At 60.2% G+C, this 25,713-nt stretch overlaps 1 protein-coding gene across 1 annotated transcript; it reads left to right on the forward strand.

Moving 5' to 3' along the window:
* Nucleotides 1–6,545: 6,545 nt before the first annotated feature.
* LOC149855131 (testis-expressed protein 2-like) lies at nt 6,546–25,607 on the forward strand. Its single transcript, XM_090023594.1, has 14 exons — nt 6,546–7,480; nt 7,589–7,758; nt 8,620–9,483; nt 10,461–11,802; nt 12,802–13,002; nt 13,245–13,563; nt 14,742–14,983; nt 16,273–16,419; nt 17,269–17,368; nt 18,648–18,780; nt 22,268–22,405; nt 22,768–23,010; nt 23,459–23,579; nt 23,856–25,607. Exons 4-14 carry the CDS (start codon nt 10,486–10,488, stop codon nt 23,943–23,945), a joined length of 3,051 nt encoding a protein of 1,016 aa, XP_089879720.1. The 5' UTR covers nt 6,546–7,480; nt 7,589–7,758; nt 8,620–9,483; nt 10,461–10,485; the 3' UTR covers nt 23,946–25,607.
* The last annotated feature ends 106 nt before the right edge of the window (nt 25,608–25,713 follow it).

The raw sequence follows: 25,713 nt of genomic DNA on the forward strand, positions 1-25,713 counted from the left end.
TATGTGGAAGTGTGTGTGTGCGTGCAGATGACTGCATGCATGTGTGTACATGCCAGTGTGTATGTATGCATGCATGGGTGGGTGCATGTAAGTGTGTGTGCCTGTGTGTATGTGCATGTGTCAGTGCATGTACTTGTCCATGTGTAAGCGAGTGAGTGCATGCCAGTGTGTGTGAGTGCATGTGCATGTCTGCGTAAGCATGTGAGTGTGTGCATGACTCCATGCTGGTGTGTGCATGAGTATGTGCGAGTGCATGTAAGAACGTGTGCCTGTCTGTCTGTGCATGAGCAGTGTGCATGTGCCCAGAAGTGTGCACGTGTCAGTGTGCGCATGAGTCTGTGCGTAAGCGCATGAGTGTGCATGTGATTGTGTGCATGTGTGCAAGTGCAGGGGGGCTTGCAGGTGCAGCAGAGGCTCTGCCTGCCCGCTCCCCACGTGGCTCCTGTGGTTGCCTCGGCCCAGGCACCCCTGTGGCTGCAGCCCAGCACCAGGTGAGCATCTCGGCAGGGCTGGGGGGATGCCTGGGCATGTGTGTGTGAAGGTGGACACACACTTGCATGTGCACAGAGAACTATCCTATCCACATGTATGTGTATGCGCAGAGGGGGATGAATGCACAGAGGTGTACGTAGACACGTGTGCCTGTGCAGATAGGTATATACATGTGTAACCCAGGCGATACTCCAAGAGGTACCCCCTCTCCAACTGAAGGGATCAAAGCAGGTGCACAAGTGCTGTGGGAGGTATAAGGCCTCTCCTCCCCCTGTAGAGCAGAGTCAGACCACCAGTGGGGGCTTAACCATATACCTTTTAATACTGGGAACATAACAGGCATAAATCAGAGGATATAGTGCACACTACAATGCCCCGAGGGGGCAGGATTCAACAAAGGTCAGACACAATCACTGACAAAACGGGGTTAACAAAATATAAAACACAAACAGCAGAACAAACAATACGGGTTGGTGAAATATAAAAAGGCACAAAATGCAAAATGTCAAATGACAAGGAAACATAGGGCCTTGGTACCTGGAGGGGGGAACACAGTGGCCCCTTTCCACTGCAAGAAGGTTCATTTCTTGTTAGCTCGCTCGCCCCAAGTCACCTCAGCTAGGACTTGAACCCAGATCTCCCACGTGGTAGGCAGGAACACAGCCACCACTGGGGGCACTGCTTGAGTGCGCAAGGGGTCTTGACCTTCCCGGAGCCCCGGCCTCACATCCAGCTGCCTGGCCTCGGATTGGGGGAGCTGGAAGCAGAGCTGGGAACCCCTCAGGTCGCTGCTCAGATCCCTCTCCCAGGGGACCCTGGAGCCCAGCGGGGGCCTCTCCTGCCGGCCGCACCCGCGCTGCTGAGGGTCCCACTGCTGCCTGCAGGTCCTGCTCTTTCCTGCTCTTCCAGGGCACTGCTCCCACCCCACAGGCTCAGCTCTTGCCAGCTCTGTGAAGCTCCTTCCTGTTGGGCCTCACTGGTCTCCCGAGTCAGCCCGCTGCCCCTTTCATCCCCCTCCAGGTGACCCAAGGGGCCAATCGGGGCAGGGGGGGGGTGAGTCTCTGGGGCCTGATTGGTGCAGAAAGGGAATCCCAAGTCCTCCAATCATCTTTTGCCCTTTCAAAACCCCTGGGCTAGGTCACTGCCAGCCAGTCTGCTTGTGTGTGCACATAGGTATGGGTGCACATAGGTGTGTGTATGTGTGCGCGTGCACAGGTGTAGACGTGTGTGCACTCAACTTGCACATAGATGTATACACGTGTGTACATAGGTGTGTGTATACATCCTTGTGCATGCATGTACACGAGTATATACATGCTTGAACCTGTCTACACCCCTGTGTGTGTGCATTTCACCACTGCTATAGTAGGTTTTTATGTGCATGGGTGCACATAGGTGCATACATGCTTGTGTGTGCATGTACACAGGTGTGCACACGCCTCTGTGCATGTGCACATAGGTGCATACACACTTGGATGCATGCATATGGACACAGGTGTGTGCATGCGCACATCGGAGTATACATCATTCTGTGTCAGTTTGTGCATGTAGGTGTGTATGTGTGTGTGAGTACATCTAAGGTGCTGAGACTCCCAGGCTCCTTTCCCTGGTGTGTTGGAAACCAGGACCCTGCACAGAGGCATTTCCGTTACAGCCTCATGCACACGGGACGTGGCCGTGCATCCAACAACACGCACGTAACAGCCACATGCGCTGCATTGGCTGTGCGGCTGGCTAGTTCTAGCTGTGCCCTCTGGATTTGCCGCTAGGGGCTCTCCAGAGACGACCAGAGGATTCACCGCTGGCACGTGAGCTGGCTACCGAGCCCGCTAAGCCATGGGACGAGGTGAGAGACTGCTGCTGCCCGTCCTGACTGCAGGCTTGAGGGTGGAGTCTCCGGGGCTCCCCTCTCCCTCTGCTCTCTGGTCCCCTTCCCAGAGCCCTTCTCCTGGACCACCTTGCCGACTGGCCAGCACTGGATAAACCACGCGGCAGGACTGGGGATGGACGAGCTGTTCTGCAGGGCCCAGACGCCAGCCTGATGCCTCGGCGCATCTCAGCCCCCGGCAGTCAGCGCCTGCAGCCAGGCGTCAGGCTCTTCAGCTTCTCTGGATCGGTGTGATGCACCTGCCCCATGCGGTGCAGGCTTTACAGACATGGGCAACAGCTTTTGCTTGGCAGCTGCATGGCTGTTGTTTCTCCCCATACCCTGGCAGCTGTGCACAGAGCTGTATAAGTGTGGTTTCTATGATCCCACCCCGGAGCATGGAAGCGAGCCAGGAGAGGCAAACTCCTTCACTGCTCTTCCAAGGGGCTTCGTGTGGCCCCGGGGGTACTGTTGTGGAGAGGGCAGGGAAGACGCAGAGGCGGGAGAGGGCAGCCGGGCTCTGAGGCAAGTGGGGGCGATTCTAGCAATGCAGCAGCAGCACAGAGGCAAACAAGCCCAGGCCTCAGCGTGGAAGTTGATACGAACCCCCTGCTCCTGGGCACGCGCGATGCCCTGAGCTCAGGGGCTCCTGGCAATGCAGAGAGCACTTCAGCAAAGGCAGAGAAAGCGAGGCCTGCATTTTTAGTGTAAAAAACCCCCCAAGAAGATTGCCACTCCAAGGGCACAAGGCCAGCTGGAGGCCTCCGGGGTCCGCAGTCCCAAGCAGCTCGGCTCCAAAGGGAGCGGTGTCTGCCACCAGCACCGGAGACCTCTGTGCCGAGACTCTGCCCGCTGGATGCTGCCATTAGAAATTAGGTCAGTCATTCGTCTCGGGCAGATTTCTTCTCAAGTATGAAGTGGGATTTATTCCCAAGGAGCGCTAAACGAACGGAGCAGAGATCCTGGGGGAGGTGGCATGGAAGGGGGTGACACTTCGCTGAGCTAGACCAAGGGGCACCTTTACTGTCAAGATTTAGGCTTTGCATGGGGACAGGCACCGAGCGTGGCCGTCAAGGGCTCAGCATAGCTGCCCCGGGCTGAAGGCATGCCTTGGGGCCAGGTCTTCTGCTAATGCAGTTCAGCATTCACAGCTTGCCTAACTTCAGTGGGAACTGCGGCCGCCGGGGGTCTGCCCCCTGAGCCCGGCAGGCGCTCGTCCCGGGTCGCGTGCGCTTGGGAAGGGGCCAGACCACGATCTCTGCACAGAGTTAGCGAACAGACAGCAGGAGTCTGGCAGGGCCTATGGCAGTGAGGATAAGGGAGGTACCCTGGATGCGAGTGCGTCAGACACTAATACTGCCCACGCCGCCTCGTCCCTGCGGCCTCGGTGCTGGGGTGAGCTTCTCCTCCGGGTGAGCTGCCCGGGGACAGCCAGTCACATCAGCACCGCAGTGAAATGCACAGATCTCCCCGAAAGAGACCCCTGAGCTGCCAGCGGGGAATCTGTAGCAGGGAGAAAAGTGTGATCTTCCAGGAAAACCTCATTGCAGGAAGGTCCCTTGTCAGATGCGCTGGCCTGGTCACAGGGGCAATGAAGCCCCCGGGTGTCAGCATCCAGGAGGCAGACGCAAAGCCTTGCCCTGGGATTGCTGTACATATTCTGGCCCCATCCAGGAGCCGCAGGCCCGAGTCAGGGCTCTGTTGTAGGTGCGGCAGAAACACTGAACTGAGAGACAGTCCCTGTGCCTGGCATGGCTTCTGCTCTCGTTCTCATGGTCTGTCCGTGCCAGGTCAGCCCAACAGCCTGAGCTACCGCAGATAGATATAGCTTACAGGCAGAAGGGCCCTGCCCGCCATGCAAATGAAAGCTGGATAGAAACCAGCTCTAAAGTTGCTCCACGTTTTTAAGCACTAACGTTGTAGCCAGTTGGTTGCTTTGTAGCTGGATGGACATTTTTATGGCATGAGAATTACTTTGCAAGTGCAGCTGGTCTTACTTGACACACGTGGCCCATCTAAACATATTGCACGATTCACCAGTTCATTGTGTGGTGTATGTAACGTGTGGCAGGGCCCAACGAGACCTCGGCCGCAGCAGAGGAGTCCCCAGAAAGCCCCAGCCGGCACTCTCGTGCTGTTGCAACGCCCCGAGGGAGGTGCTGACCGAGAGGGTTTGCACTGTGCAATGCCGGCACCATTCGCACGCCTGCCCCAACCCCGGTGGAAAGGGTTACTCTTTCCTGAGCCATCTGCATCTAAATCAGCCACCTTAGCACAGAGCTGCAGCACTGCTTTTTTTTCCAGCCTGGTCTTGTTTTATAGACCTCATCGAGCTCGAAAGATCAAACCATGCTTGAAGATTGCATGCGCTGTATTGCAACGTACTGTAGTGGATCGGGAACACCGATCTGTAGGAATGAACTTGAGGATGCATTGATATGTCTTGAAGGGTCCACAGCTGACGCTGAGAACCGGCGGTGCCTGTCCTGTTTTCTGAGCGCCTGATTTCCAGCCTCGACACTAGCTTTTCGCCTGAAACACAAGCGTACATAGGCTACCAGCTCATTTTGCAGATAATTGATCTCTTTGGATTGCAGTCTGATTTCCTTCAAAGCCCAGCGCTTCTTCATCCAAGGGCAAGTCAAAGAGCTCGCCACTTACCGAAGGCGTAAGCATGGCAATTTGTTTTCCGTATCGCTGCGTTTCAGAGATAATTAGATGAGGGATTTCTGACCCTTTGGGTCGGCTCATAAAACATTCTCTTTGAGACGGAGCAGGAGTCGCTACCAACAGCCCTCTCCCTTCTCAAGCAGCCACTGGCAGGCTCTAATTAACTGGAGTGAGCTCCTGAAAATTAATTTTTCAATTAACCCTCTAACAACAAAAGCAAACACCGCTTTGGCAATAGCTCCCCTGGGAGCAAGCTTCTCCAAGCAGTAATTGGAAGGACTCGAGTTGGGTGAACCGCTCTACGGCAGGACGAGCTCAGTGGGTTTGTAAGGACGGCGCCTATTTGGTAACAGGGATAACGATGGAGGCCTTTATGGATCATGGCATGTAAAGACCGTGCTCTTCAAAAGCGAGCAAGGATGTGCGGGCTGAGGCAGTCCAGGACCCCGGCATCCCAGCTGCGCAGTCACAGACGCTGCGCAATTTCGGGTTGCAACTCTCTCTTATGTTATCTCTCTGCTGAATTGAATCTGGCCCCTGGCCCCAAACTCTTACAAGCTTTTGAGGAGGCCTGAACCCGCAGAGACACGTCCCTGGGCTTTCCAGCAAAGCGCCTAGGGATTTGGGACCCCTCCGCTATAGGGAGCTCAGTTCGAGAAACCATCAAGGGGACCTGATTGCAGAGAATACACCCAACGCTTTGCAAATGCTGGGCCCCTTTGCATCTCGTGTTGGTCCCCCGGCTTGTGTTGGTCCCCCGGCTAATCAGAAGTCCCCAAAATCACTGATCTTTTAGGATGACTCGTATGCCACTTTGCAAAGACCCACATGGTGGATACACGCACACAAATCACCTAACTGAGCAGCAATTAGACTGACCAGGGTGACAAGCCATCATCACCTGAGGCTTGCCTGTGCATGAGACTGGCTGGGGTATAAGGGATAAGCTACCCGGAGCCTCTCGTCCTGCCAGGCAGAGCCCTCTGCCCCGCGACCTAATCCCGGCAGGGCAAAGCTTGCGGCAGACCAGCGCGCGCTGTGCCGTGCCTGGATGTGCAAGCCCCCCGTCTTCTCCCCGGCATCCAGGCCCTGCCCGGCTGTGCCCGTGGAGCAATCTGCCGCGTGCCGGTGGTTCGCGCGCGTGTCTATATAGCACGGGCTGTACTCGGAGGCCCCCCGGGATGGAAGCAGCCGTATCAACGCGGGCTATTATGACTGAGCAGCTTCCAGCGTGGTCACGGTCTCTCGGGAAACAGGGCTTCTTTGCTTTTAAAACCCAAGCGCTCCGGGTTGGCAGAGCCCAGCCGGGAGGAGGGCTGAGCCCCCACAGTGCTGGCAGATGACGGCAGGAGCTCAGCAGCTCTCAGGATCTGGCCGCCTGCTTGGAGCCAGCATCTGCTGAGAGTCAGTAAGTGAAGCCATGCCGGTGCCAGGGCAGGGGTGGGAGTGGGCGCCGTGCTCGAGGAGGGGAGAGGTCTTGCTCAGGCTCCCGTGATGGAGCCTCCCTTCCCCTTGCCTTTGTTCAGCATCTGTTAAGAGGCCTGGCCGGACAGGTGGCCTGCGGGAGTCCGGGGGGCGTCTAGGAGGCCGCCCTTGCAGGGAGCTCCCTAAATCTGGAAGCAGAAAAAAGCATCCGCGTGGGGCCGTCTCTGGGAGCAGCAAGCAGGCCCGGGGAGGAGGGCCGCCCCCGGGAGCTGGTGGAGCACAGCTGAGCAGATGGCTTTATTCCTCCCCTCTAGACGCCTCCTGACAGCTGCAGAAGGGTAAATGCAAATCCGCCGCGGCGGCTTGGAGCTCCCGGTGCCTCTGCCACCCCGGCCAAGCGGGGGGCCACCGGTCCGGCCGCGGGGCTGGGGCTAGCGCTCACTGCGGCGATGCTCTCTGGCCCGCTCCCCTGCTGCGCCGACTCCCAGACAGACTCAGGCAGCAGCGCGGCGTATTTCGGGAGCAATTTGCTCCAACAAAGTCAGGAGGACGGAAAATCACAGAGCGTGAGATTATAGACACCGAGCCCACGGCAGCTGCGGCACAGCCTGTAATTCATCCACGGCAGGAACGGGCTTGGACGAGCCCGGGCGTCAGCAAGCCACACGTCTTGCACCTGCCCGCCGGGGTTTGGCCCCCAAAGCGTGGCGTCGCTCCTCACTTGGGGTCCAAATCCCTCGCCTGGCTCCTCCGCGCAGAGATGCAGCCGGGAGAGGAAGACGGGGTCTCGCTCCTTGCTGCTCACCTTGGCTTCGCCGCGTGGTCCAGGAATGAGCCGGACGCCGTGTGTGATGGGGCCCAGACAGTGAAGGAGATGCTCCTTCCTCCAGTGTGGTAGGAGGCCTGGAGGAGTGACCGGTCCCTGCTCCCACGAAGACCCAAGCGGCCACCTAGACGGCCAAGGATTTTCTCTGGGGCCGCTGCAAGATGGCCTGTGCGTGCTGCACCTGCCAGGACCATCTGCAGGTGTCCTTGGCGCAGCGAATATCCTTCGCGTCGGAGGAACGCAGAGCCAGGGGGTCCCAAACTGGGACCTGTGGATCACACCAGGGTCTCTGCTTTTTCCAACAACAGGGCATGGCGGTTAGTGGAAACTGAGGGCTGAGCCATGCGTCCAAAACATCTGGGAGCTGCTGGCCTGGAGACCCCAGCTGAGACCAGGGCCCTGCCGCGCTCGATGCTCCGCACACCCGCGCCGAGAGGCAGCCCCTGCTCCAAGAACCTTACGGTCCCAGGACACAAAGGTCAGTACAAAAAGGTGAGGGGGGAAGCTGTGATCACCATCTCCATTTCGCAGACCTGAGGTCTAGAGGGATTTGCAGTCTGCTAGGTGAACGTGGCACGTGCAGCCCTGGCTCAAAGCGGGGGCTATATTAAATGGCAGTAAGGCAGGAAATGTCTGCACGTCATCGGGGTGGTTTGTTATAACCCAAGCTGCAGGAAGATAAGAAGATTTGCCATTGTAATCTGAACCACTAGCGATAAGTCAGGCCGCTGCGGGATTAACCGCCCCAAATGGAGCTCCTGATTCCCAGCCCGGGAGGATGAATGTGAGCCAAGCTGCAGCGAAAGCTTTTTCTTTTGCAAAATAGGTTGCGTGGGTCCAGGGATCTGGTCGCCATTTGTGTCTCCTTGCTTCTCGTGTGTGTGCTCATGATTTCACATGCAAAGAGTCTGTGCGTGCGAGCAGGTCACTGCCACGTGCATGTTTCTGAATGACTGTCCGGAGCCGTGTTACACGGGCTGGAAACACCGCACCAGCTCTCCGAGCCCAGGGGCTGTTGATTGAGTACAGTGAGAGCCCAGAGGTTTGCTCTGCTGTCTAGACACTGTGTGGATCCGGTCACCAGTCTGGCCCAGCGTCGCTGGGTTGGTCCTGGTGTCCCCCAGGGGAAGGGGTGCCCATTGTTACCCCATTTTACAGGCAGGAGACTGAGGCCTGGAGCAGTTCAGCACCCCCTGCACCCGGCGCTCCTATCTCCCGTGTTCCCCTCCACGGTCTTCTCTCTCCTTTCAGCCAGGCCACTGCTCAGTGCTTCCTCCTGAGTGGGTGGACTTTTCTGTCTTCGCTCCGGGTCAGACTTAATTATGTGTCGTTCCCATAGGAAAGTCTCCCAAGCTGCAGCATCTTTTCCTTCGGGGCCCCCGGGCTGCAGCAGTGAACATATTCACCCAGACAGCCATACCCGGATAGCCTGCAGAGAGCGACGGCCAGCGAGTCAGTTCGCATAAAGCGCTGGATTGATTTGAGGTGACCAAACGAGAGCAGATGCACTCGCCGGCGTACAGGCATGATCGGAGCGCGCTGGGGGGACAGGCGCCTTGCAAAAAGGACGGATGAAAAGGAACGTATCCCCCACTCAGCCCATTCCAGCATCCCAGAGTGGTCCTCTTCTCCCCGTCTGCTGCACGCAATGAGAGGCCAAGGCCATAAAAGCAGAGCCGTATTTATGGGCTGCTCCTCACGTCGTGCCCCTCGAGTCGAGCTGCCATCTTCATTGCAGCGCCGAATCCTGGCACAGGCAACCCCCCCCCCGCAGATTAGCTGAAGTCCTGAGTAAGGACTGCAGCGTCCAGCCCCCATTCAGTAATTGCCTCCGGGTGATTTATCCCTGTCGTGAAAGCTTCAGGCTTTCCATTTCTGCCGCCGGGTCCTTCCCTCCCCTCGCCTCCCTTTTCTTCCTTCCTTCCTGGCAGGCCTGAGCCAGGTCTGGATGCGAAGTGTCAGCAGTTGCAAGGGAGGACTTGAGCAGAGCTCTCCACGCCTGCTGACTCAGGGCCCAGATCTCGGTCCTGCCGGACACGGCTCTGCCAAGGCTTTGTACCGGAGCCAGCTCCTTGCCGAGGACGTCGCGGCCGCTGGCGCGCGCAGGGGACAGCCACGCTTGCCCTTGCAAACACCTGCTCTGGGCACCGTGGGCTCCCGCTGCATCGCAGCCGAGCACTGGGATTTGGATGCCGATGCTTCGGTGAGCTTGTCGGCAGGGATGGGAAGAGCCCAGCCCTAGCTGCGGGGGGCATGTCCTGCCCTAAAGACCGGGGGCAGAGGGGCATGGGGCTGGGGGCAGCCGTGGTGGAGAGGCGGCATCCTCGGGCGATGGATCTGGGAGGTAGGGGCAGGGTGGCTGCGCTGCAGGGCGGGGGTCATTTTGACCAAATCCATTTAAATCGCTGGCCAGGAAGCCTCGATTTAAATCGTTGTTTTCTACAAAAGGTGCGTTTTTGTTGGATAGCCTTTATTCATTTCACTTCTTGAAACTTGGGGCTTTTAGAGAGAGGTAAGGGCTTGACTGTGTGCGCACAAACTTGCAGAGAGACGAGAGGGCTGGTGGGTGGGTAACCAGGGCTGTTATCTGTCCTCCCCAAATACTGCTGTGAACAAGGACATTATCTCTAGAGACACATCCACAATTTGAGACTGAAACTCAGCATCACAGAGATGCTTAATGGGGTCTTGTAGACTGAGCACCAAGTCCCATTGGGTAGAGCGGTTTTCTTTCATCTATAGAGGATCCTCTGGGAGCCCCATAAAGGCTGGGCCCCTAATATAGTCCCTGGCCTGTTGTGACCTCTTTATAAAACTTTTCTAAAAAGGTTACATGAATACATGGTCTCAAACAGTATATGATTAGAAGGTATGATCCCTAATTGCATGATGATGTCTTTGAGCTTAAAAATATCTTAAACTATGTAAGTTTATTGTTTTTAAAAAGCAGCTTTAAAAAATGTTTAAAAATGATTAAATCAAAGAAATCTGATTTAAGTAAAAGCTCTGATTTTTTTTTTCTCTTCCAATTGTTGTTTTGAGCCAGCAGTTTGTGTGGGAACAAGGGACCGGCCCAGCTTGGCATTGCCTGGAGCCACCCAGTCCTGCCAAGGGGTGCTGGGCCCCACGAAACGGGCTGAATCCTGCTGATTTGGGTGTCCCTCTCTCCTCCCCACGCAGAGCTGGCGCCCCGATGAGGTGAGCCATGTCTGACCACGCCGGACCCGCCTCGGACGCCGAGGGGTCGTCCCCAGCCTCCTCCTCGTCGCCCGGCTCCCCGCAGCGAGACGCCGCGGTGGCCGGCTCCCAGGGGATCCTCGTCCAGCTGCCAGGCGCCAAGGACGGGGCGGACTGGGAGAGCCCGGAGGGCAGCGAGCTCATCTTCCCCCTGGACAGGGATGACGAGGAAGGAGCCGCTCTCTGCGGGGACACGGGGCTGCCGCAAGCCCGTGCCCAGGCCGCCAGCCAGCGGCCGTTCCCCCCGCCTTGGCCACCCGAGTCGGGCTATCTGCCCGACCTCCCCTTCTGCAGCCGGCCCGGCCTCCCGGGGCAAAGCCCCCCGGCGCCGCCCGGCTCGCAGGCGTCCTCGGGCCCCCGGCCGCTCATCAACCTGGTGAAGTCCCTGTCCACCGAGATCGAGCCCAGGGACGGCTCCGCGCTCACGGCCCAGCCCCTGCTGAGCTTGGTCAAGTCCATCTCGACCGAGATCTCCCGCCTGGAGCCCGAGGTGCCGCCGTCCAAGTCGGACTCCCGGCTCCACGTGCACCGCTGGCGGCAAATCGCCCAGCCCAAGGGCCGGGACGGGGACTCGCGGACGGCCCCCTCCTCCCCCAGCGTCTCCCCCTCGGACAGCCGGGGCGGCTTCTTCAGGGCGCAGGAGGCCAAGTTCGAGGACACCAAGCGCCGGTTCTCCGAGGCCATGCAGGAGCCCCTCAGCCGCCTCAGCAAGATCATCGGGGACGAGAACACCGCCTCGCCCAAGCACAAGCCCGGCGCCGGTGCCCACGACGCCCTGGCCAGCCACGGCGGGGACCCCGGCGGCGCGGAGGCCACGGCTTCCCGGGTGAGCCCCGCCAGAGCCGAGGGCGCGGGCAAGCCCAGCCGCAGGAGCCGGCCCAGGGACTGCGTCCCGGGGGAGCCGACCTGGAGCTGCCGGTACGAGATCTGCTCCTACGGGGACGTCATCCAGGTGGTGGAGGTGGAGGCGAGCGAGCGCGGCGTCGAGGGCGCCCGGATGCGGCCGGCCCCGCGTGACGAGCCGCGCCCGGGCCCAGCCTGCGGCGCGGTGCCCTGCCAGACCCTGGCTTTCATCGCCGTCGTGGCGTACAGCTACTTCGTCCTGCCTCTGCCCTCCTATCTCTCCGGCCTCTGCCTGGGCCTGGCTGGCGGCTTCCTCCTGGGCTCCCTGCTCATCCTGGTCCTGGTGCCGCGGCGTCCCCTGTGCCCCCGCCTGGCGCGGGGCCGGCCAGACCAGCTGCTGGAGCAGCTGGCGAGGAAGCCCCGGGACCCCCACGTGCTCCAGGTGAGGGGGGATGCTCTCGGGGGTGGGCCGCGGGGCGGAGGCTGGCGCGGGTCAGCAGGCGACAGTGCAGGTGCCTGGGCGCTCGCTAGCGCCGCTCCCCACCCCAGTGTTGCAAAAATGCTGCGGTTCGTTTCTGGGAGGCGAAGAACTCTCAGACACGCTCTGTTAGCGACACAAAAGGTATATTTGCAAAGAGGGTTGGAGTGGAAACAGAGAACCACTCCGCCCGCCGAGGAAAACTCTCAGCTGGCTTTTATCCCTCTTCTCCTGGGCACGTGTGCAGAAACAGGAACTCATACAACTTATTTCTGGTTCATACAAACATATATGTAAACATGTCGCTTCATACGTCCCATGTGCATTATAATTAACTACTTAAGTGTGCGGGGCGGATAGGCATATATGCATTAGCTAATTACGCATGCTCGGAAAAGCTCTCCAGGTTACCAAAAGTTCAAACCCCCCCTTTCCCAAGGACACAGCCAATTAAATCACAGCCTTTGTAGTTTACAAGAGCAGAGGCAGAGGAGTTTGAAGGTATGTGTGATTTAGTGTTACAAAGAGATAGTAAATTAGCGAGATGTCCTTGGTGGTGTTTCTTCTTATCAGGTACGAGATATAAACTGTGCAGCTTTAACAACACTCTATTCACTATACATTTTTAATAATATTTCTATTTTAATAATATTTCTAACACCAGCTCAGACCCAAGGCCCCGTGGGGTGCAGAGACCCAGGGCTGGGCTGTCTTGTAGGGACCACCCCTAGGTGCTATCACATTTCAGCTGTCCCTTATGCACACCCACATGGTCACACCGTGCCTTCTTGCACACACCCCTGTTCTCAATACCCCGGGGGGTGGCCACGACCCGCCCAGCACCCGTCCCCGTGCAGCGCAGGGGCACACGCCGCCCGTCATCCACCCACGCGTCGCAGTCAGTGAAACCGGCACGTCCAGGCGGGTGCGGAGGACCTGCCTCCCACAGCTTTTGCCTTGCAGAGCTGGATGAACGAGATGTATTTCTACGACCCCGAGACCTACCACCCGCTGCTCACGCACTCCGTGTTCGTGACGCTGGAGGGCTGTGTCCTGAAGCTCTCCTACCCCAGGAACAACCTCCCGCGCCGAGCCACCTTCGACGAAGAGCTGCTCGACGTGGCCTTCGTCAGCCACCGCAGCTACGACATGAGCAATGCCACGGTAAGGCCTGGACACGGGGGCTCCGGTGGCATCCCGGGGAGCAGCTGAGCAGGGGCAGGGCGATCCTCCCTTCAGTGTTTCCATTCTCCGAAGAGGAATTCCCTTGCAAAAAGAGTCCGCGTGGCTGGATAAGCCACGGGATGGACACGTAGCGCCATCTCTGTGCACAGCCCCGTGGCCGACACAGCAAGCTGGGGTCCCCGTGGGGAGGCTCCGTCTAACTGGTCCCCTCGGTGTTGCAGGTCTTTCTCTTCCCGCCGGGCCTGGCTCGGAAGCGGATGTGGAACAAGAAGTATCCCATCTGCATCCTCTTCCCAGAGCACGACGACCTGGATCTCAGAGGCGCCGGCGAGCCCGACGCAGTCCTCCAGGGAGAGGAAGGCCTGCGAAGAACTGCGCTGCCGGGCCCAGATGCAGCTACGAAGCCTCCCGGGGACCCCAGGGAAAGGACCCTCTATCTCTTTGGGAGGACAGGAAGGGACAAGGAGGAGTGGTTCCAGCATCTGGCGGCAGCCTCCTGCAAGGAGGTGCAAAGCCCCAGCGGCGGCGAAGTCCGATCAGGTAAAACCTTCCACCCACCGCAGCTCCTTTGGCACCTCTGCAAGCACAGCTGGAGCAAGGGAGGCCTGGGGGGCTTGTGCTGTTTGCTGGGAGCGGGGGCTGGCAGGGGCAGGACAAGGGGCTCGTGGCAGCAGTCGGTCTGGCTCTGCACACAGGTCGAGAGATGGATTTAGGTGCTACAGCCGCTCTGCAGGAGCAGATTTGCTGCCGCTTCACGTGACGGGTTATCAGCGGGTACCGAGTCTGCCCGTGCATGAGATGCTGCGCTCAGAAACAGGTGCTGTGTGCTCAGGCAGGTGCCAGGCAGCAGTGGGTGCAGGCTGGGCGCATGCTTGGTCCCTGATGGCAGACCTCACCACGGGCAGATCTAGGATTTTGAAAAGGGGGGTGCAGATGGTGAGATGCGTCGCTGCATAGAGCACGGCTCATGTTTTTCTCCAGGCCAACAGGAATTAGAAGCTTTGCAAACATGCCAGGAGCGCAGGGCATTATCCAGGCTATTATCCAGCCTTATTATCCAGTGTATGATCGAAGGGAAAACAAATCTAACTTTATTGGAACGTGCATTCGTTTACGATACCAGACATTATGTGTTAAAAAAAACCAGAGCGTATGAGGCAAAAGCAATCAAAAAACGTTGTTTCTTTAGCCCTGTCATCATTAGAGTGAAGCGCCTGTCTCTTCAGATCCCTGAAACGAGATCGAGCCTTCTCGAGCATCTTGCCGGTACATCCAGTACTTTACTGAAAGTTATTTCCACACCTGAGCTAATGCTCACCTGAGTTGTTAATGTTTTTACCTGGAGTTAAGAACGGTCTGCAGGGCTGTGAAGTAGGAGCTACGTTATCAGGAGGGACTACGAGACAGCAGAATAGCAGAAGAAAGGATAGCTGGATTAGGGTAACATTAATGCTGTTAAAATACCGCGCCTCCAGGACTCGCTGAAGTCTAAGCCAAGCTCTGGCTTGCACATGAGCTCCCGCACCACTCTGTGCCTCAGTTTCCCTGTCTGCACAAAGGAAATGGCTCGACAGAGTAGGTGGAGGCCGGTGCTTTGAGAGGGAAGGGTGACCCTCCGGTATCCTGCTCTTCCTCCTGTACGAGCTGCCCTCCAAGCTCTCCTGCTCTGTAAATCCCGGCTGCCGCCTGCGCTGACACCGCCTCTGTCTCTCTTCCAGGGCGTGGGCCAGAGCCGCTCTCCAGCCCTGCAGGGAAAGGGGTCAGCAGCGACGGCAGCAGCCCGAGCAGCACGGAGGACCTCCCTTCCCTGCTGAAGCCCAAGGATGTCGTTGGGACCATCCGGCAGAAGCTGCTCCTGGATTACGGTGCCTACATGTCTCGCCTGGTGCAGCCGGACGTGGGGCCCAGCCCCCTCCCGAGCCCCTGCGCCAGCTCCGTGGGCAGCCCGACCCCCGGGAAGGTGAGGCAGGCCGACAGCTCCCCGCTTCCCGAGAGCCGCGGCCTCTGAGCAGCCGACGTGGCGGCGTTCACCAGCCCGCCGGCCTGGGCGCGGACTCCCCAGACACCTTCATGTATGGAGGAGACCCGCTCTGCAGCCCCACGTCAGCAGGAGACCAGCCCAGCCCCGTCCTCTGTGCAGGGAGCTGAAGGCGGCTATTCAACCCCCCTCGGTCTTCTCTTCTGCAGGCTCAGTCAGCCCATTTCCCTCAGCAGCCCCCAAACCGTTCCCGTTCCCCTCCGCTGGACTCTCTCCAGTGGGGCCCACAGCTGGACACCGGACTCCAGACGTGGCCCCCCCAGTGCAAAATATAACGGATTAATCACTCAGTCTGCTGGCAACGCTCCTGCCCATGCAGCCCAGGATGCCGGTACCCTTCTCGGCACCACGGGCGCACTGCTGGCTCATCTTCACCTTTTTGTCCACCGTCACCCCCGGGTCCGTTTCTGCTTTATCCAGTCGGTCCCTGGCTTGCCCTCGTGTGCGATGCTCTGTGCGCACAAGGGCCTGGGAGCCCTGCTAACAGGCAGGTCCATCAGGCTGGCCGGGGGCACTCACGGCAGCCGCGTGCCCTTTTTGGGGGAGACGTGGTGAAATCAGTCTTCCCAGCTGGGGTCCCCACTGCCTGTTTACTGCCCGCCCCGGGCCTTCGGCCTCGGGGCTTGTGCAGCCCCCCGTGCCAGTGTTGCCTGGTAAATGTAAAACACCCCCAGGTCGCTGCCACCTTGGCTTTCATCGCGCCGTGCTGCAGGAAAGAGAAGGAGCCGTGTTCCTCTCCAACTTACAGGCGGGGAAACTGAGGCACAACGCAACTAAGCACCTTGTCCCAGGTTTCACAGGGTAGCAGCACCAGGCAGTGGGTTTCACGGGTCTTCTCTGCCCGCACCCCAGCTCGCGCTCCCTCCCTCGGCGGGGACGTAGCTCGCTCTCCGTAGGCGCAGGACTCAGCGCCTCTGGGCCTGGCTCTTCGGGCTCTGGGCTTGGCACCATGCAGCAACAGTGGGGCAGAGCGGGTGTCGCGCTGCTGTACAGCAGCGTCTCGCCCTGCTCCGGTTTGATCGGCCGTGGACACGGCCAGGGATGGGGCCCCGCATGCCTGCGTTTCACCGCCCGCCCTAAATATAGCCCGTGGCGTGCACAATGCTACCGCCAGCTGCTTCGACCTGCGAGGCGTTTCCTGATCCCTTCCTGCCTGATCCTGATTTCTCTTAGCTGCTCGCTGGCATTTGTTCTCTCTCGCTTGCCCTCAGTTCCCTGGGGACGTGGACGGCAGCAGCGAGAGCTACATGGCCTGGATGAATGCCCTGGTCGGCCGCATTTTCTGGGATTTCCTGCGAGAGAAGTACTGGGCGGACCAGGTGTCCAGCAAGATCCAGAAGAAGCTCAGCAAAATCAAGGTGAGAGGGCTGAGCCTGGGGGGTCTCCCTTGTCTCGAGCGTGCGTGGACAAGCGCCGGAAGGGAAAGCCGGGCCCTAGCACAGCGATTCTTGCGTGATGCATCCATCCCATGGCCTTTGGTACCACAAGAGCCAGGGGAATTTTTTCCCCACGCTGTCAGTGGAGTTTTGTTGGTGGTTTCAGCTGGAAGAGGATCTGGCCCTTTACCTACAGTCCATCTTGGACGATGGATCTGCGCTCCCATGAGCCAGCCACCCATACACACTTTCTCAGCTCTTGCATTGGTATGAAACCTGATGGCGATGGGTCAAAGGACAAGGATAAGGGCTTGCTGGGAAGATGCAGAGCAGGGTGCTTCTGGGGAGGCCTCGTGCCAGCCTTGTGAGTGCTGGGACCCTCTAAGCTGCACAGCAAGGACGGGACAGGGAGCCCTGAGCTTAGCAGCGTGTCCTTGCCCGGGGACACAGCACGAGGTGCTCCGAGCCCTTGTCCGGATGTCACTTTGCATCTTCCGTCTGCTCCAAGTCCCTCCGTTGTTTATGCGTCGCCTGGTTTTAACTTAAAGTTAATCGGGAACTGCCCCCGGGGCAGTGCGGTGACTCTGCTCCGGCCGGACAGAGGCGGGGGTTTTGGTTTGAAGACCAGCACTGGCCTGAAGTGAGCAGAACTGAGCCCCCTGGCACACACACACGGCTCAGGGCTAGGAAAGCCCTGGCCTCGGGTATTATTTGTACCTGGGATAATGCTTGCCACAGGTCCCGCTCCGAGCAGTGAGGACCAGCTTCCCGGCCGCACCTTGGTGGAAGTCCGATTGCCATCACCTCCACCTTGCGTTTGCTCCCTCCTAGCTCCCGTACTTCATGAACGAGCTGGCGCTCACCGAGCTGGACATGGGGACGTCCATCCCCCTGGTTCTCGGTGCTGCCAACCCCACCACCGACCGCCGAGGTAAGGGGTCCTGCCGTGCCCTTCCCACGGTCCCCGCGCTTGTACCACGGCTGTGCATGAGGCCCCCAGATGTGCGGCCCTGCGGGGAGGGCTCCTTGCCCGGGTCAAAAATAGGGCGCGGAGGTCACACCCTGGAAACAAGGCCTGGAAATTCACCCCTTAATGTCCCCCTTCTGTATTGGACTCCCGTTATCTCTATTAATCCCCCCTCGGGGAGCTCCCTGCCCCCCGGCATTCGTTGACTACCAGTGGGCTGCAATAACGATGTGTTCACTGGTGTCAGATTCAGTCGTGCTAACGAGTCCGTGCACGCTGCTGTCCGCGTGTCCGCTCGTCTCTGCAGGGGGCGAGGGGGCTGCTCATCCGCCCAGTCACGCCCCGTCATGTGCCTCCAGCCCCTCCACAGCCCGTGCCGGAGCCGGAGCCGGAGCCGGAGCCGGAGCCGGCGGGGCGGGCGGGCGCAGCCGGGCGCTGACCTCGAGAAGAGGCAGGTGCGGGACATGGGAGAGGGATGAAGCCGCTCTCAGCGCTCACCGCGCTGCCATTCGGTCCGCATGCCCCCCACCGGTGCTCCGGGGACCGGGTGAATTTCCCCGTCCGTGCCACGCAGGAACAGGGACCCTGACTGAGCGCAGGTGACCCCCGTGAGCGTGGCACCCCCGGCTTCTCTCGCAGCCTTCAAGCCAGAGTCCCACGAGGGACTGTTTCATCATTCCCAGTTTCACAGAAGAACTGGGGCCCTGCAGGGTTGAGGGACCTGCCCGAGGCCACGCGGGGGGTCTGTGGCAGAGTCCCTGGCACTTGTCTGCAGTGGAAGCAGCGAGGCCGCCGCATCGGCAGGGTGGGGGTGGCCGAGGCGGGGGGAGTCCACAGCCCCTGACAAAGCACCCCAAGGCTACAGATTCAGCAGGAGGTAGACTACAGTCTGGAGAAAGGGGCCCGTGGTCTGAACCTGCCTCGTGGCAGGCTGGCATCACCGCTGCTGGCGGAGCAGCTGAGGGGTGATCAGCTAGGAGTAGGCAGCGGATCTGGGGGAGGCTGGAGCCAGAGGGGATTACAGCTTCTCGGTAGCGCTGTGCCTCCCCAGCTCCCCCCCGGCCCTTCACAGAGGACAGTGGGGGGAAACTGAGGCACAGGGTGGCACTCGTGCCTCTAGGCCACAGGGTCTTCCCTCCCCGGCCCCGCAGCCCCTCCCGGCCCGTGCCGGCAGGTTTCGGCAGTGCACCCTGCTTCCCCCGACTCCAGCCCTGCGGTCACGCGTGCCCCCTCCTCTCCGCAGGGCTCTGGGTGGATCTGGAAGTCACCTACAGCGGGTCCTTGCAGATGACCCTGGAGACCAAGATGAACCTGTGCAAGCTGGGGAAGGAGGCGCTGGCCGAGGAGAGCGGGCAGGCGGACCCCGGCGGGCAGCGGTAAGATCCCAGCCCCCACGGGGGTGCTCACCCTGCACGCAGGGCACTGCAGGGAGCTGCTGGGGTGCAGGCCGGGGTATCGCGGGGCTCTGGGTGCCCAACCCCACCTGCGGTATCAAGCCCCACCGCTGCAATGAGTTTCTGTCGGGCTCGTGGCTCCTCTCTCGAGTGCCCGGGTCTCACCCAGAGCTGGAGGACCCTGCACGGCTGTCCCATCCAGGCGGGCTCCCCTGACCCGTTGGGCAGGCGGCCTGGCACGGCCGAGCGGGATCAGCCCCCTGCTCTCGTCGTGCTGCCTTCTCGCCGGAGGGAGCGTCCTGGAGACGAGCCGATAATCCGAGGCCGAGGAGAGGAATGGCGGGGGCAGCCAGCACTGGGCGAGCAGGAAGGGCCCCCTGTTTGGAGGGTGGGATTGGGCCATCTGTGCCCAGCACCCTCCATTTGTCTGGACAAGGCAGAAGCAGCTGGGAACCCGATCCTAGGAAGGGAAGCTGCAGCAGGAGCGGGGAGATCCGTGTCATAACCAGCCGCTAAGCCGCACACGCCCTGGCTTACTGCCCTGCCCGGCTTATGCTTGGAGTCAGCCGCCGGCTGGCTACCGCCTAATCGTCCCTCAGTGGTCAAAACAGAAACCGCTCCCCGCTGTCAGCCGGGGCAGGGATCGGAGCAAAGCTTTCTGTCTGCAGCTGCAAGCGCTCTCATCTCCTACCGTCCCTAACTTGCAGTGCCCAGGCATTGCTGGGCACCCCGTGCAGCTCCCAGGCATTGCTGGGCACCCCGTGCAGCGCCCAGGCATTGCTGGGCATCCCTGTGCAGCGCCCAGGCATTGCTGAGCACCCCGTGCAGCGCCGAGGCATTGCTGGGCACCCCGTGCAGCGCCGAGGCATTGCTGGGCATCCCTGTGCCAGTTTTGGGCTGTGGACAGGGCGTGGACTGACCAGCTAATGAAATACAAGCAGGTTTTGGGGTGAGGAGGGCCATGACCCAGAAGGGGAAATATTCTGCCCCATTGGAGGTTGATCCATGAGTGTCAGTGCTCTGGACAGACGTGGGGATTGGGGCTGTGTCTGTTGAGGGCAAAGGGCTCATCAGGGCATGGGGTGAGGGGGCAGCACGTGCACGAACGGGCAAAGTCCAGTTGACACCTGGACATAGAGATCATCAGAGACAGCGTCTAGATCACGGGCTGGAGTGACAGGAGGGCCGTGGGGAGTGATTCAAAAGCGGGGGCAGAAGGATTACGAGCTCTGCTCCACCAGGCAGAGCACAGGCGATGCCCCGAGGAGACATCGGGCAGGCGGCGATGTCGGGAGGGGACGGGAAACGCCACCTGGCAGCACAGCTCCAGGGTCCAGGAGCAGAGACCGGCCTCTTCAGCGCGTCCCTCCAGCTCGCGCGCTCGGGGCTCCCAGGGAAGAGGATGGGGATTTTGAGGAAACCACCGGACCTCTTGCCATGGCAGGGGCTGCAGGCCAAGGGGCTGGGAGAGGGCACTGCCCCCTTTGCAGGTCACTTCGGGGCCTGTTTTCCTCACCGAGCAAGTCACGGCTTTGCTGCTCGAGAGGGGAGGGGGAAAGGGGCCGCGGCTCTGCAGTGATTTCCGGGCAGGGAAAGGGAGCGCCGAGCCCCTGACTTCCCCCCCAGCACTTGAATCCACGCCGCTCACATGGATCAGCATCAAATGCTGCATTGCCCAGCCCCAGCTCAGCTCTGGGGTGCCGTCCACGGGGACAGCGAGATACCCGCTCCCCCGTCTCATGCCCGTAATTAGGGCGATGCCATCAGGGTGTTTTGTCTTAACGAGGCGCACAAGCCTGGATTGCTCTGCAAAGGGCTTAAAATAGCAGCCAAGTCCTTCCTGCCGATGCAGCACCCATTTCCTCACCTAGGGAAGGAGTGGGGGGTGCCGTCGGGGCAGCGACTGGGGGCTAACACCCACTGGTGACGGGTACTGGCACGGCGGATGGGTTTGGCCTCAGCTCCAGGGAGATCGCTTTCCCTGCCGCCGCGGGAGGGGTCGAGGCCCTGCGTTTGCTCCTGCCCTCTCTGACCGCAGCAGAATCCCCCTCCTTCCCTGAATATCAATTGGATAGTCAACCAGATTTAGTTCCCAATAGAGAAAGAGCAAAAAGCAGGGTGGGAAAAGCTACAGTGGGGGGTGGGGAGTGGAATAAGCAGCCCAAATTCTCTCTTAGACAACTTTCCTGCCCAAAGCCAGGACCCGAGGCAGGCAGCACGCGTCTCAGCACTCGACCTGCATCAGACCGAAGGTTGCCTGCAGGCGACTGGCTGGGGATGGTCTTCCGTGGAGGGAACTGGGCTGGATCCTTCTGCCAGACCCGGCACCATCAGCTCCTAATAGAAACTGGTGCCTAAATCCCACCTGCATTTCCCAGGGGCTGCAAAGATCCACTCGCTCCCCCCCTCGTGCTAGAGCAGTGGCTCTCAACCTTTTTGGCTCCAGACAGCCCTCCTTAGGCTCATGACCCCCCCTTGGAAAACACCAGTTCTTTGTTTCACTCGGTTTTTGACTACAGGAAACAAATGGAGAAAGTCTTGTGCTGCAGAGAGCTCAGAGAGGCCACAGCCAGTAGGAATGCTTTTAACCCCAAGGACTCCCACGTGAAACCGCCGGGTGTATCTGCGAGTCACGTTGCACACCCAGCGGGGCCGACCCCGCGTGGCACCCGTGTAAGGATCTCAAGGTTGCGGATCGCTGCGCCAGAGGCTCCCGCGGGGGCCGTGGAAACCATTTATAACGCTCCGGGGACAGAGGCATGCACTGCCCCTGCTCCCTGCCGCGTGCCATCGGGGCAGCTAAATCAGCTCCAGCCCTTCCAGGGGTAAGAGGACTCCAAAGAGCCTCTTGCCCAGTCCTTCCCGAGCCCCCAGACCAGCCTGTCCTGGGCACCCCAGGCTTCATCTCCCTACTCTCCGCAGAAAGACCAAAAGAAGTAAGCTAAGTTTTTTTTTTCAATCCCCACAAGGAAAAGTAAGCCAAACCAAAAGAAAGCCCCTCCCTGTGCTCGGCAGCTCCTTGCAAGAATCACTGCCCAGGCACCCAGCCCCCTCTGGGATCCCAGCGGGCTCAGAAGTGCTTCTGGGGGTCCCCTTCCAGCCACGAGCACAAGCACAACACCCTACCCTACAGCAGGGCTTGCCACATCCCTGCTTATATGCTGCTCCCAGCATGCTCTGCTGCCACAGCCAGCCAATCCCATTTGTCCCAGCATACCTTGGGGCTGTGTTTATAAAGGTGAGTCCGCAGGGCTAGGCTTGCAAAGAGGCAGGGCATCTGGCTGGTGGGCTGGTTTGCATGAGCCAGCCCAGCCCATGCCATGCAGCAGGGAGAGGTCAGGATGCAAGGGCTCAGCCCTGCCGGTGTCTGTGCCTGGCATGCCCTGTGCAAAGGCTTGTGCAGGGCTGGGGTCCATGCAGCAGGGCAGGTCCCCCCCAGGCTCATGCCTCCCCTTTGCTTTACTGGCAGGGTGAAGCCATGGGTCAATCTCCTGGCTGACAGCGATGCAGAGTCCTCCAGCGCTGGCTCCTCAGATGAGGAGGACGTCCCTGCAGCGGAGCCCTCCGGCGCTCCAGGAGAGAGGATCGTGCCCCCCGCCACCGAAGGGTAAAGCAGGGGAGAGTGACCTTGCCTTGGGGCGGGGTGTCTGCCAGGGGCCATCGGCATCACAACAGCTGGGGGGGGGATGCACTGCTGAGTCCAGAGGTGAGCTGCAGCCTCTCATGAGGATGGTAAAGAAATCTAGCAATGGGAGTGGATGTGGGCTGGCATGTGCATGCACTTGAGTGTGTCTCACCCCTCCTGCCCTCCCCATCTGGGTGGCCCTAAGCAGCTCTGTCACCTGTCCTTGCTGGCTACTGCTGGTATGTTGGAGCCCCGAAGGGGCTCTCCAAGCAGGGATGCAGGGAAGGTTGCATGAGGTGGGGTCTCTGCTTGGCCCCCTGCCTTAGCACGGCTCCATCCTGCAGGCCGACAGCCCACCCTACCCCGCCGCTGGGCCATGTCGGGGGCAACAGCACCAGCCGCAAGATCCTGCGCTTCGTGGACAAGATCGCCAAGTCCAAGTACTTCCAGAAAGCCACCGAGAACGAGTTCATCAAAAAGAAGATCGAGGAGGTGTCCAACACACCGCTGCTGCTGACGGTGGAGGTCCAGGAGCTGTCGGGGACCCTGGCTGTGAACGTCCCTCCGCCCCCAACGGACCGGATCTGGTAGGAGAGCCCAGGTCCCCACCTGCACCATGCACCCCGGCTTTTCCAGCCCAGTGCTTAGCAGGGCACGGACAAGGGGCAGGGGCCTGAGATGCTGGGGAGCCCAGGTGGGCACAAACCCTTCTCCCAGTTCAGAGATGCGTCAGGGAAAAAAGAAAATGTCTAGCCCTTCTCCAGTGTAGGCTCTGTGTTCAAATCTCCAGCTGGCTAATAGCTGAGGCTCTTGCTACTTGGTGGTGGCTGGGAGGCCCCAGGTCCCAGTGCACAAGTGGCTACGCCTCCCATCAGGGGAGAGCCCCCAGCTTATTCCTTAACATCACGGCGACGATACTAAGGAGTGCTAGCAATAAAAGCTCTGGGCGTGGGCGTGCGTGTACTTCAGCGCATTTCACCCCTCCCACCATCTCCGGGACACGGCCCGGCTTGTAACGGCGTCTCGCCCCCCCAGGTACAGCTTCCGGCTCCCGCCCCAGCTGGAGATGCGAGTCCGCCCCAAGCTGGGGGAGCGGGAAGTCACCTTCATCCACGTCACGGAGTGGATCGAGAAGAAGCTGCAGCGCGAGTTCCAGGTACGCCAGGGCGGGGGCAGCCGGGCTCGGGTCCACCCGGAAGGGGCTCCCAGCCCAGGAGTTTGGCTGGGGCGGCAGGGGGGCAACACCTGCAGAGCCTCTCCGGAGCCGGATGCTACAGAGCCCCAAGTGGCCACGACTGGGCCGCCTTGGGAAGCCAAGAAACCTGGAGCGGTCTCCGGTGCCTGTGGCCTGAGGCCGTCCGGCGCGCTTCCTTGGTTCGAGCAGTGATTCTTAGGTCTGTCTCGCTCCCCCCCCCCCCCCCCCCCCCCCCAGAAAATCTTGGTGATGCCAAACATGGATGACCTCATTGTGCCCATCATGCATGCCGGGATGGACCCCCGGCCGCCCACCGCGGGGCCCTGAAAGGCCTGGCTTGCGAACAACGAGGCGACGGACTCCGAAGGTGGATTTGGGGCCCGGCTGCTGTAGAGGACTGCGGGGCATTCAGCGACGGGCCCCGCTGAGCTGGGCTGGGAACTGCCTGCCTGCTGGAGCCGGGCACCAGCCTGGATCTTCTTGGTTCATCCCTTCATCTCGTTTTCAGCATGCCTCACCCCGGCTATGGGACCTCTCCTTTAACTATCCGCAGCGCAGCAAGAGCAGAAGCCTTCTCGCCCGGCACGGGAGCAGAGGGGAGACGCTGAGCAGCCAGGAGACGAAGTCTCCTCTCCTCCGGGGTCCCTGTGGATTCCCACACCAACCTCAGGCCCAGTGGGAAAGGGCCGTGGCTGCGAGACGGGCTGGGCACGGTCCGAGACAGGAGCTCCAGGCCACCAGGACCTTGGCACGGCGCACCCCAGTCTGTCGGGAACATTGCAAGCGGGAAAGAAGTGGGGACAAAACCCCTCCCTTCCCTCCTCCCAATACCCAGTAGCTGTGCCTGGTCCCTGGCCCCCTGCAGAGTGGAGCTGAGTATCATGCCCTGCTGGAAGAGAGCATGTGGGTGTGAAAGGCTGTCTGCATCTGTGTGGGAGCATGCCAGTAGTCCTGCTGCCCCAGAGCGGAGCCCTAGGAAGCTGCCCTGCCAGTCTCCTTCTGGTGGGTCCCTTGGCTCTGGACGCTTTCCTGGGGTCGTGCACGCAAACCTCCTGCCACATGTCACGTGTCAGGAGCATCCGAAAGTGAGCCTGGGGCAGCAGGCAGCGGGGAGCGGGACGGTTGCCTCCCCCGTACAAGAGTGGCATTAGCTTCTGGCCAGGGCTGTCCCCAAGCTGCGTGCAATCCAAGGGCTTTGCAAACCTCATGGGCATGCTGGGGCTGAGCAGGGTGGCTGGCACGGACAAATAAAGGTTTGCATCAATCCGCCGGCCTGGACATGGTCCTTGGTCTTTGCCAGCTCTCTTCCTCACACCTCCTGCCTGCCTGTGCTGCAGTTACAGGAGCATGGGGCTGGGGTCTCCTAAGCCCACAAGTCCTGTCCCTGCACTCACAGGCCAGCAGTAGCCTCCAGATTCCCCCCCTTTACCCCTCTCTGCACAACTACAAAACACAGAACAGCAAGAGCCCATATGCCAGGCTCCAGGTAAGAGCAGGGAGACCTCATTCCTCTTGCTGTACTGGGGGCCCAGCATCCTGGGCCTGGGGGCTGTGCTGGGGCTGGACCCTAGCATTGTGCTCCTTCCTTACTCTGCCCCACCAGTCCCTGGGCGCCTTTCTTCTCCCCTGAGACCAGCACCGCCCTGTGCCTTTGCTTCAAGGCATGGGTACAGGCTGAGTGAGTGCATCTGCAGCAGGCAGAGATGCTGCCCAGCCTTTCCCAGCCGCTCAGGGAGCCATGCAGCTGCTCTCCAAGAACAGCAGGTTTCTCAGCAGAGCAATTGTCCTGCTGGACCCAAGCCTCGTGGGAGGCCTCTGTGCCAGAACCTGCCTTTGCCCCCCTTTGCTGGATCCAACAGGGATTTCTGCAGGGAAGAAGGATGCATGGTCTGGAGAGGGCAGACTGGGAAGGGCTGAGCAAAGCAGGCCCCTGCTGCAGGCTGCCTCTGGCACGATGCAAGCGGCATCTAAATCTAGTCACAGGCGTCTCCAGGGACCCCACCCCCAATAGGCTTATCCCCCCCTGCCCCCAGAGCAGCATTGCCCACATCAGCACCTGGCGAGATGGCTCCAGGACTCGCTGATGCCCCTCTGA

Source organism: Crocodylus siamensis, chromosome 12 (assembly GCF_052110815.1).
Source record: "Crocodylus siamensis isolate JL-2025a chromosome 12, ASM5211081v1, whole genome shotgun sequence".
NCBI lineage: Eukaryota > Metazoa > Chordata > Crocodylia > Crocodylidae > Crocodylus > Crocodylus siamensis.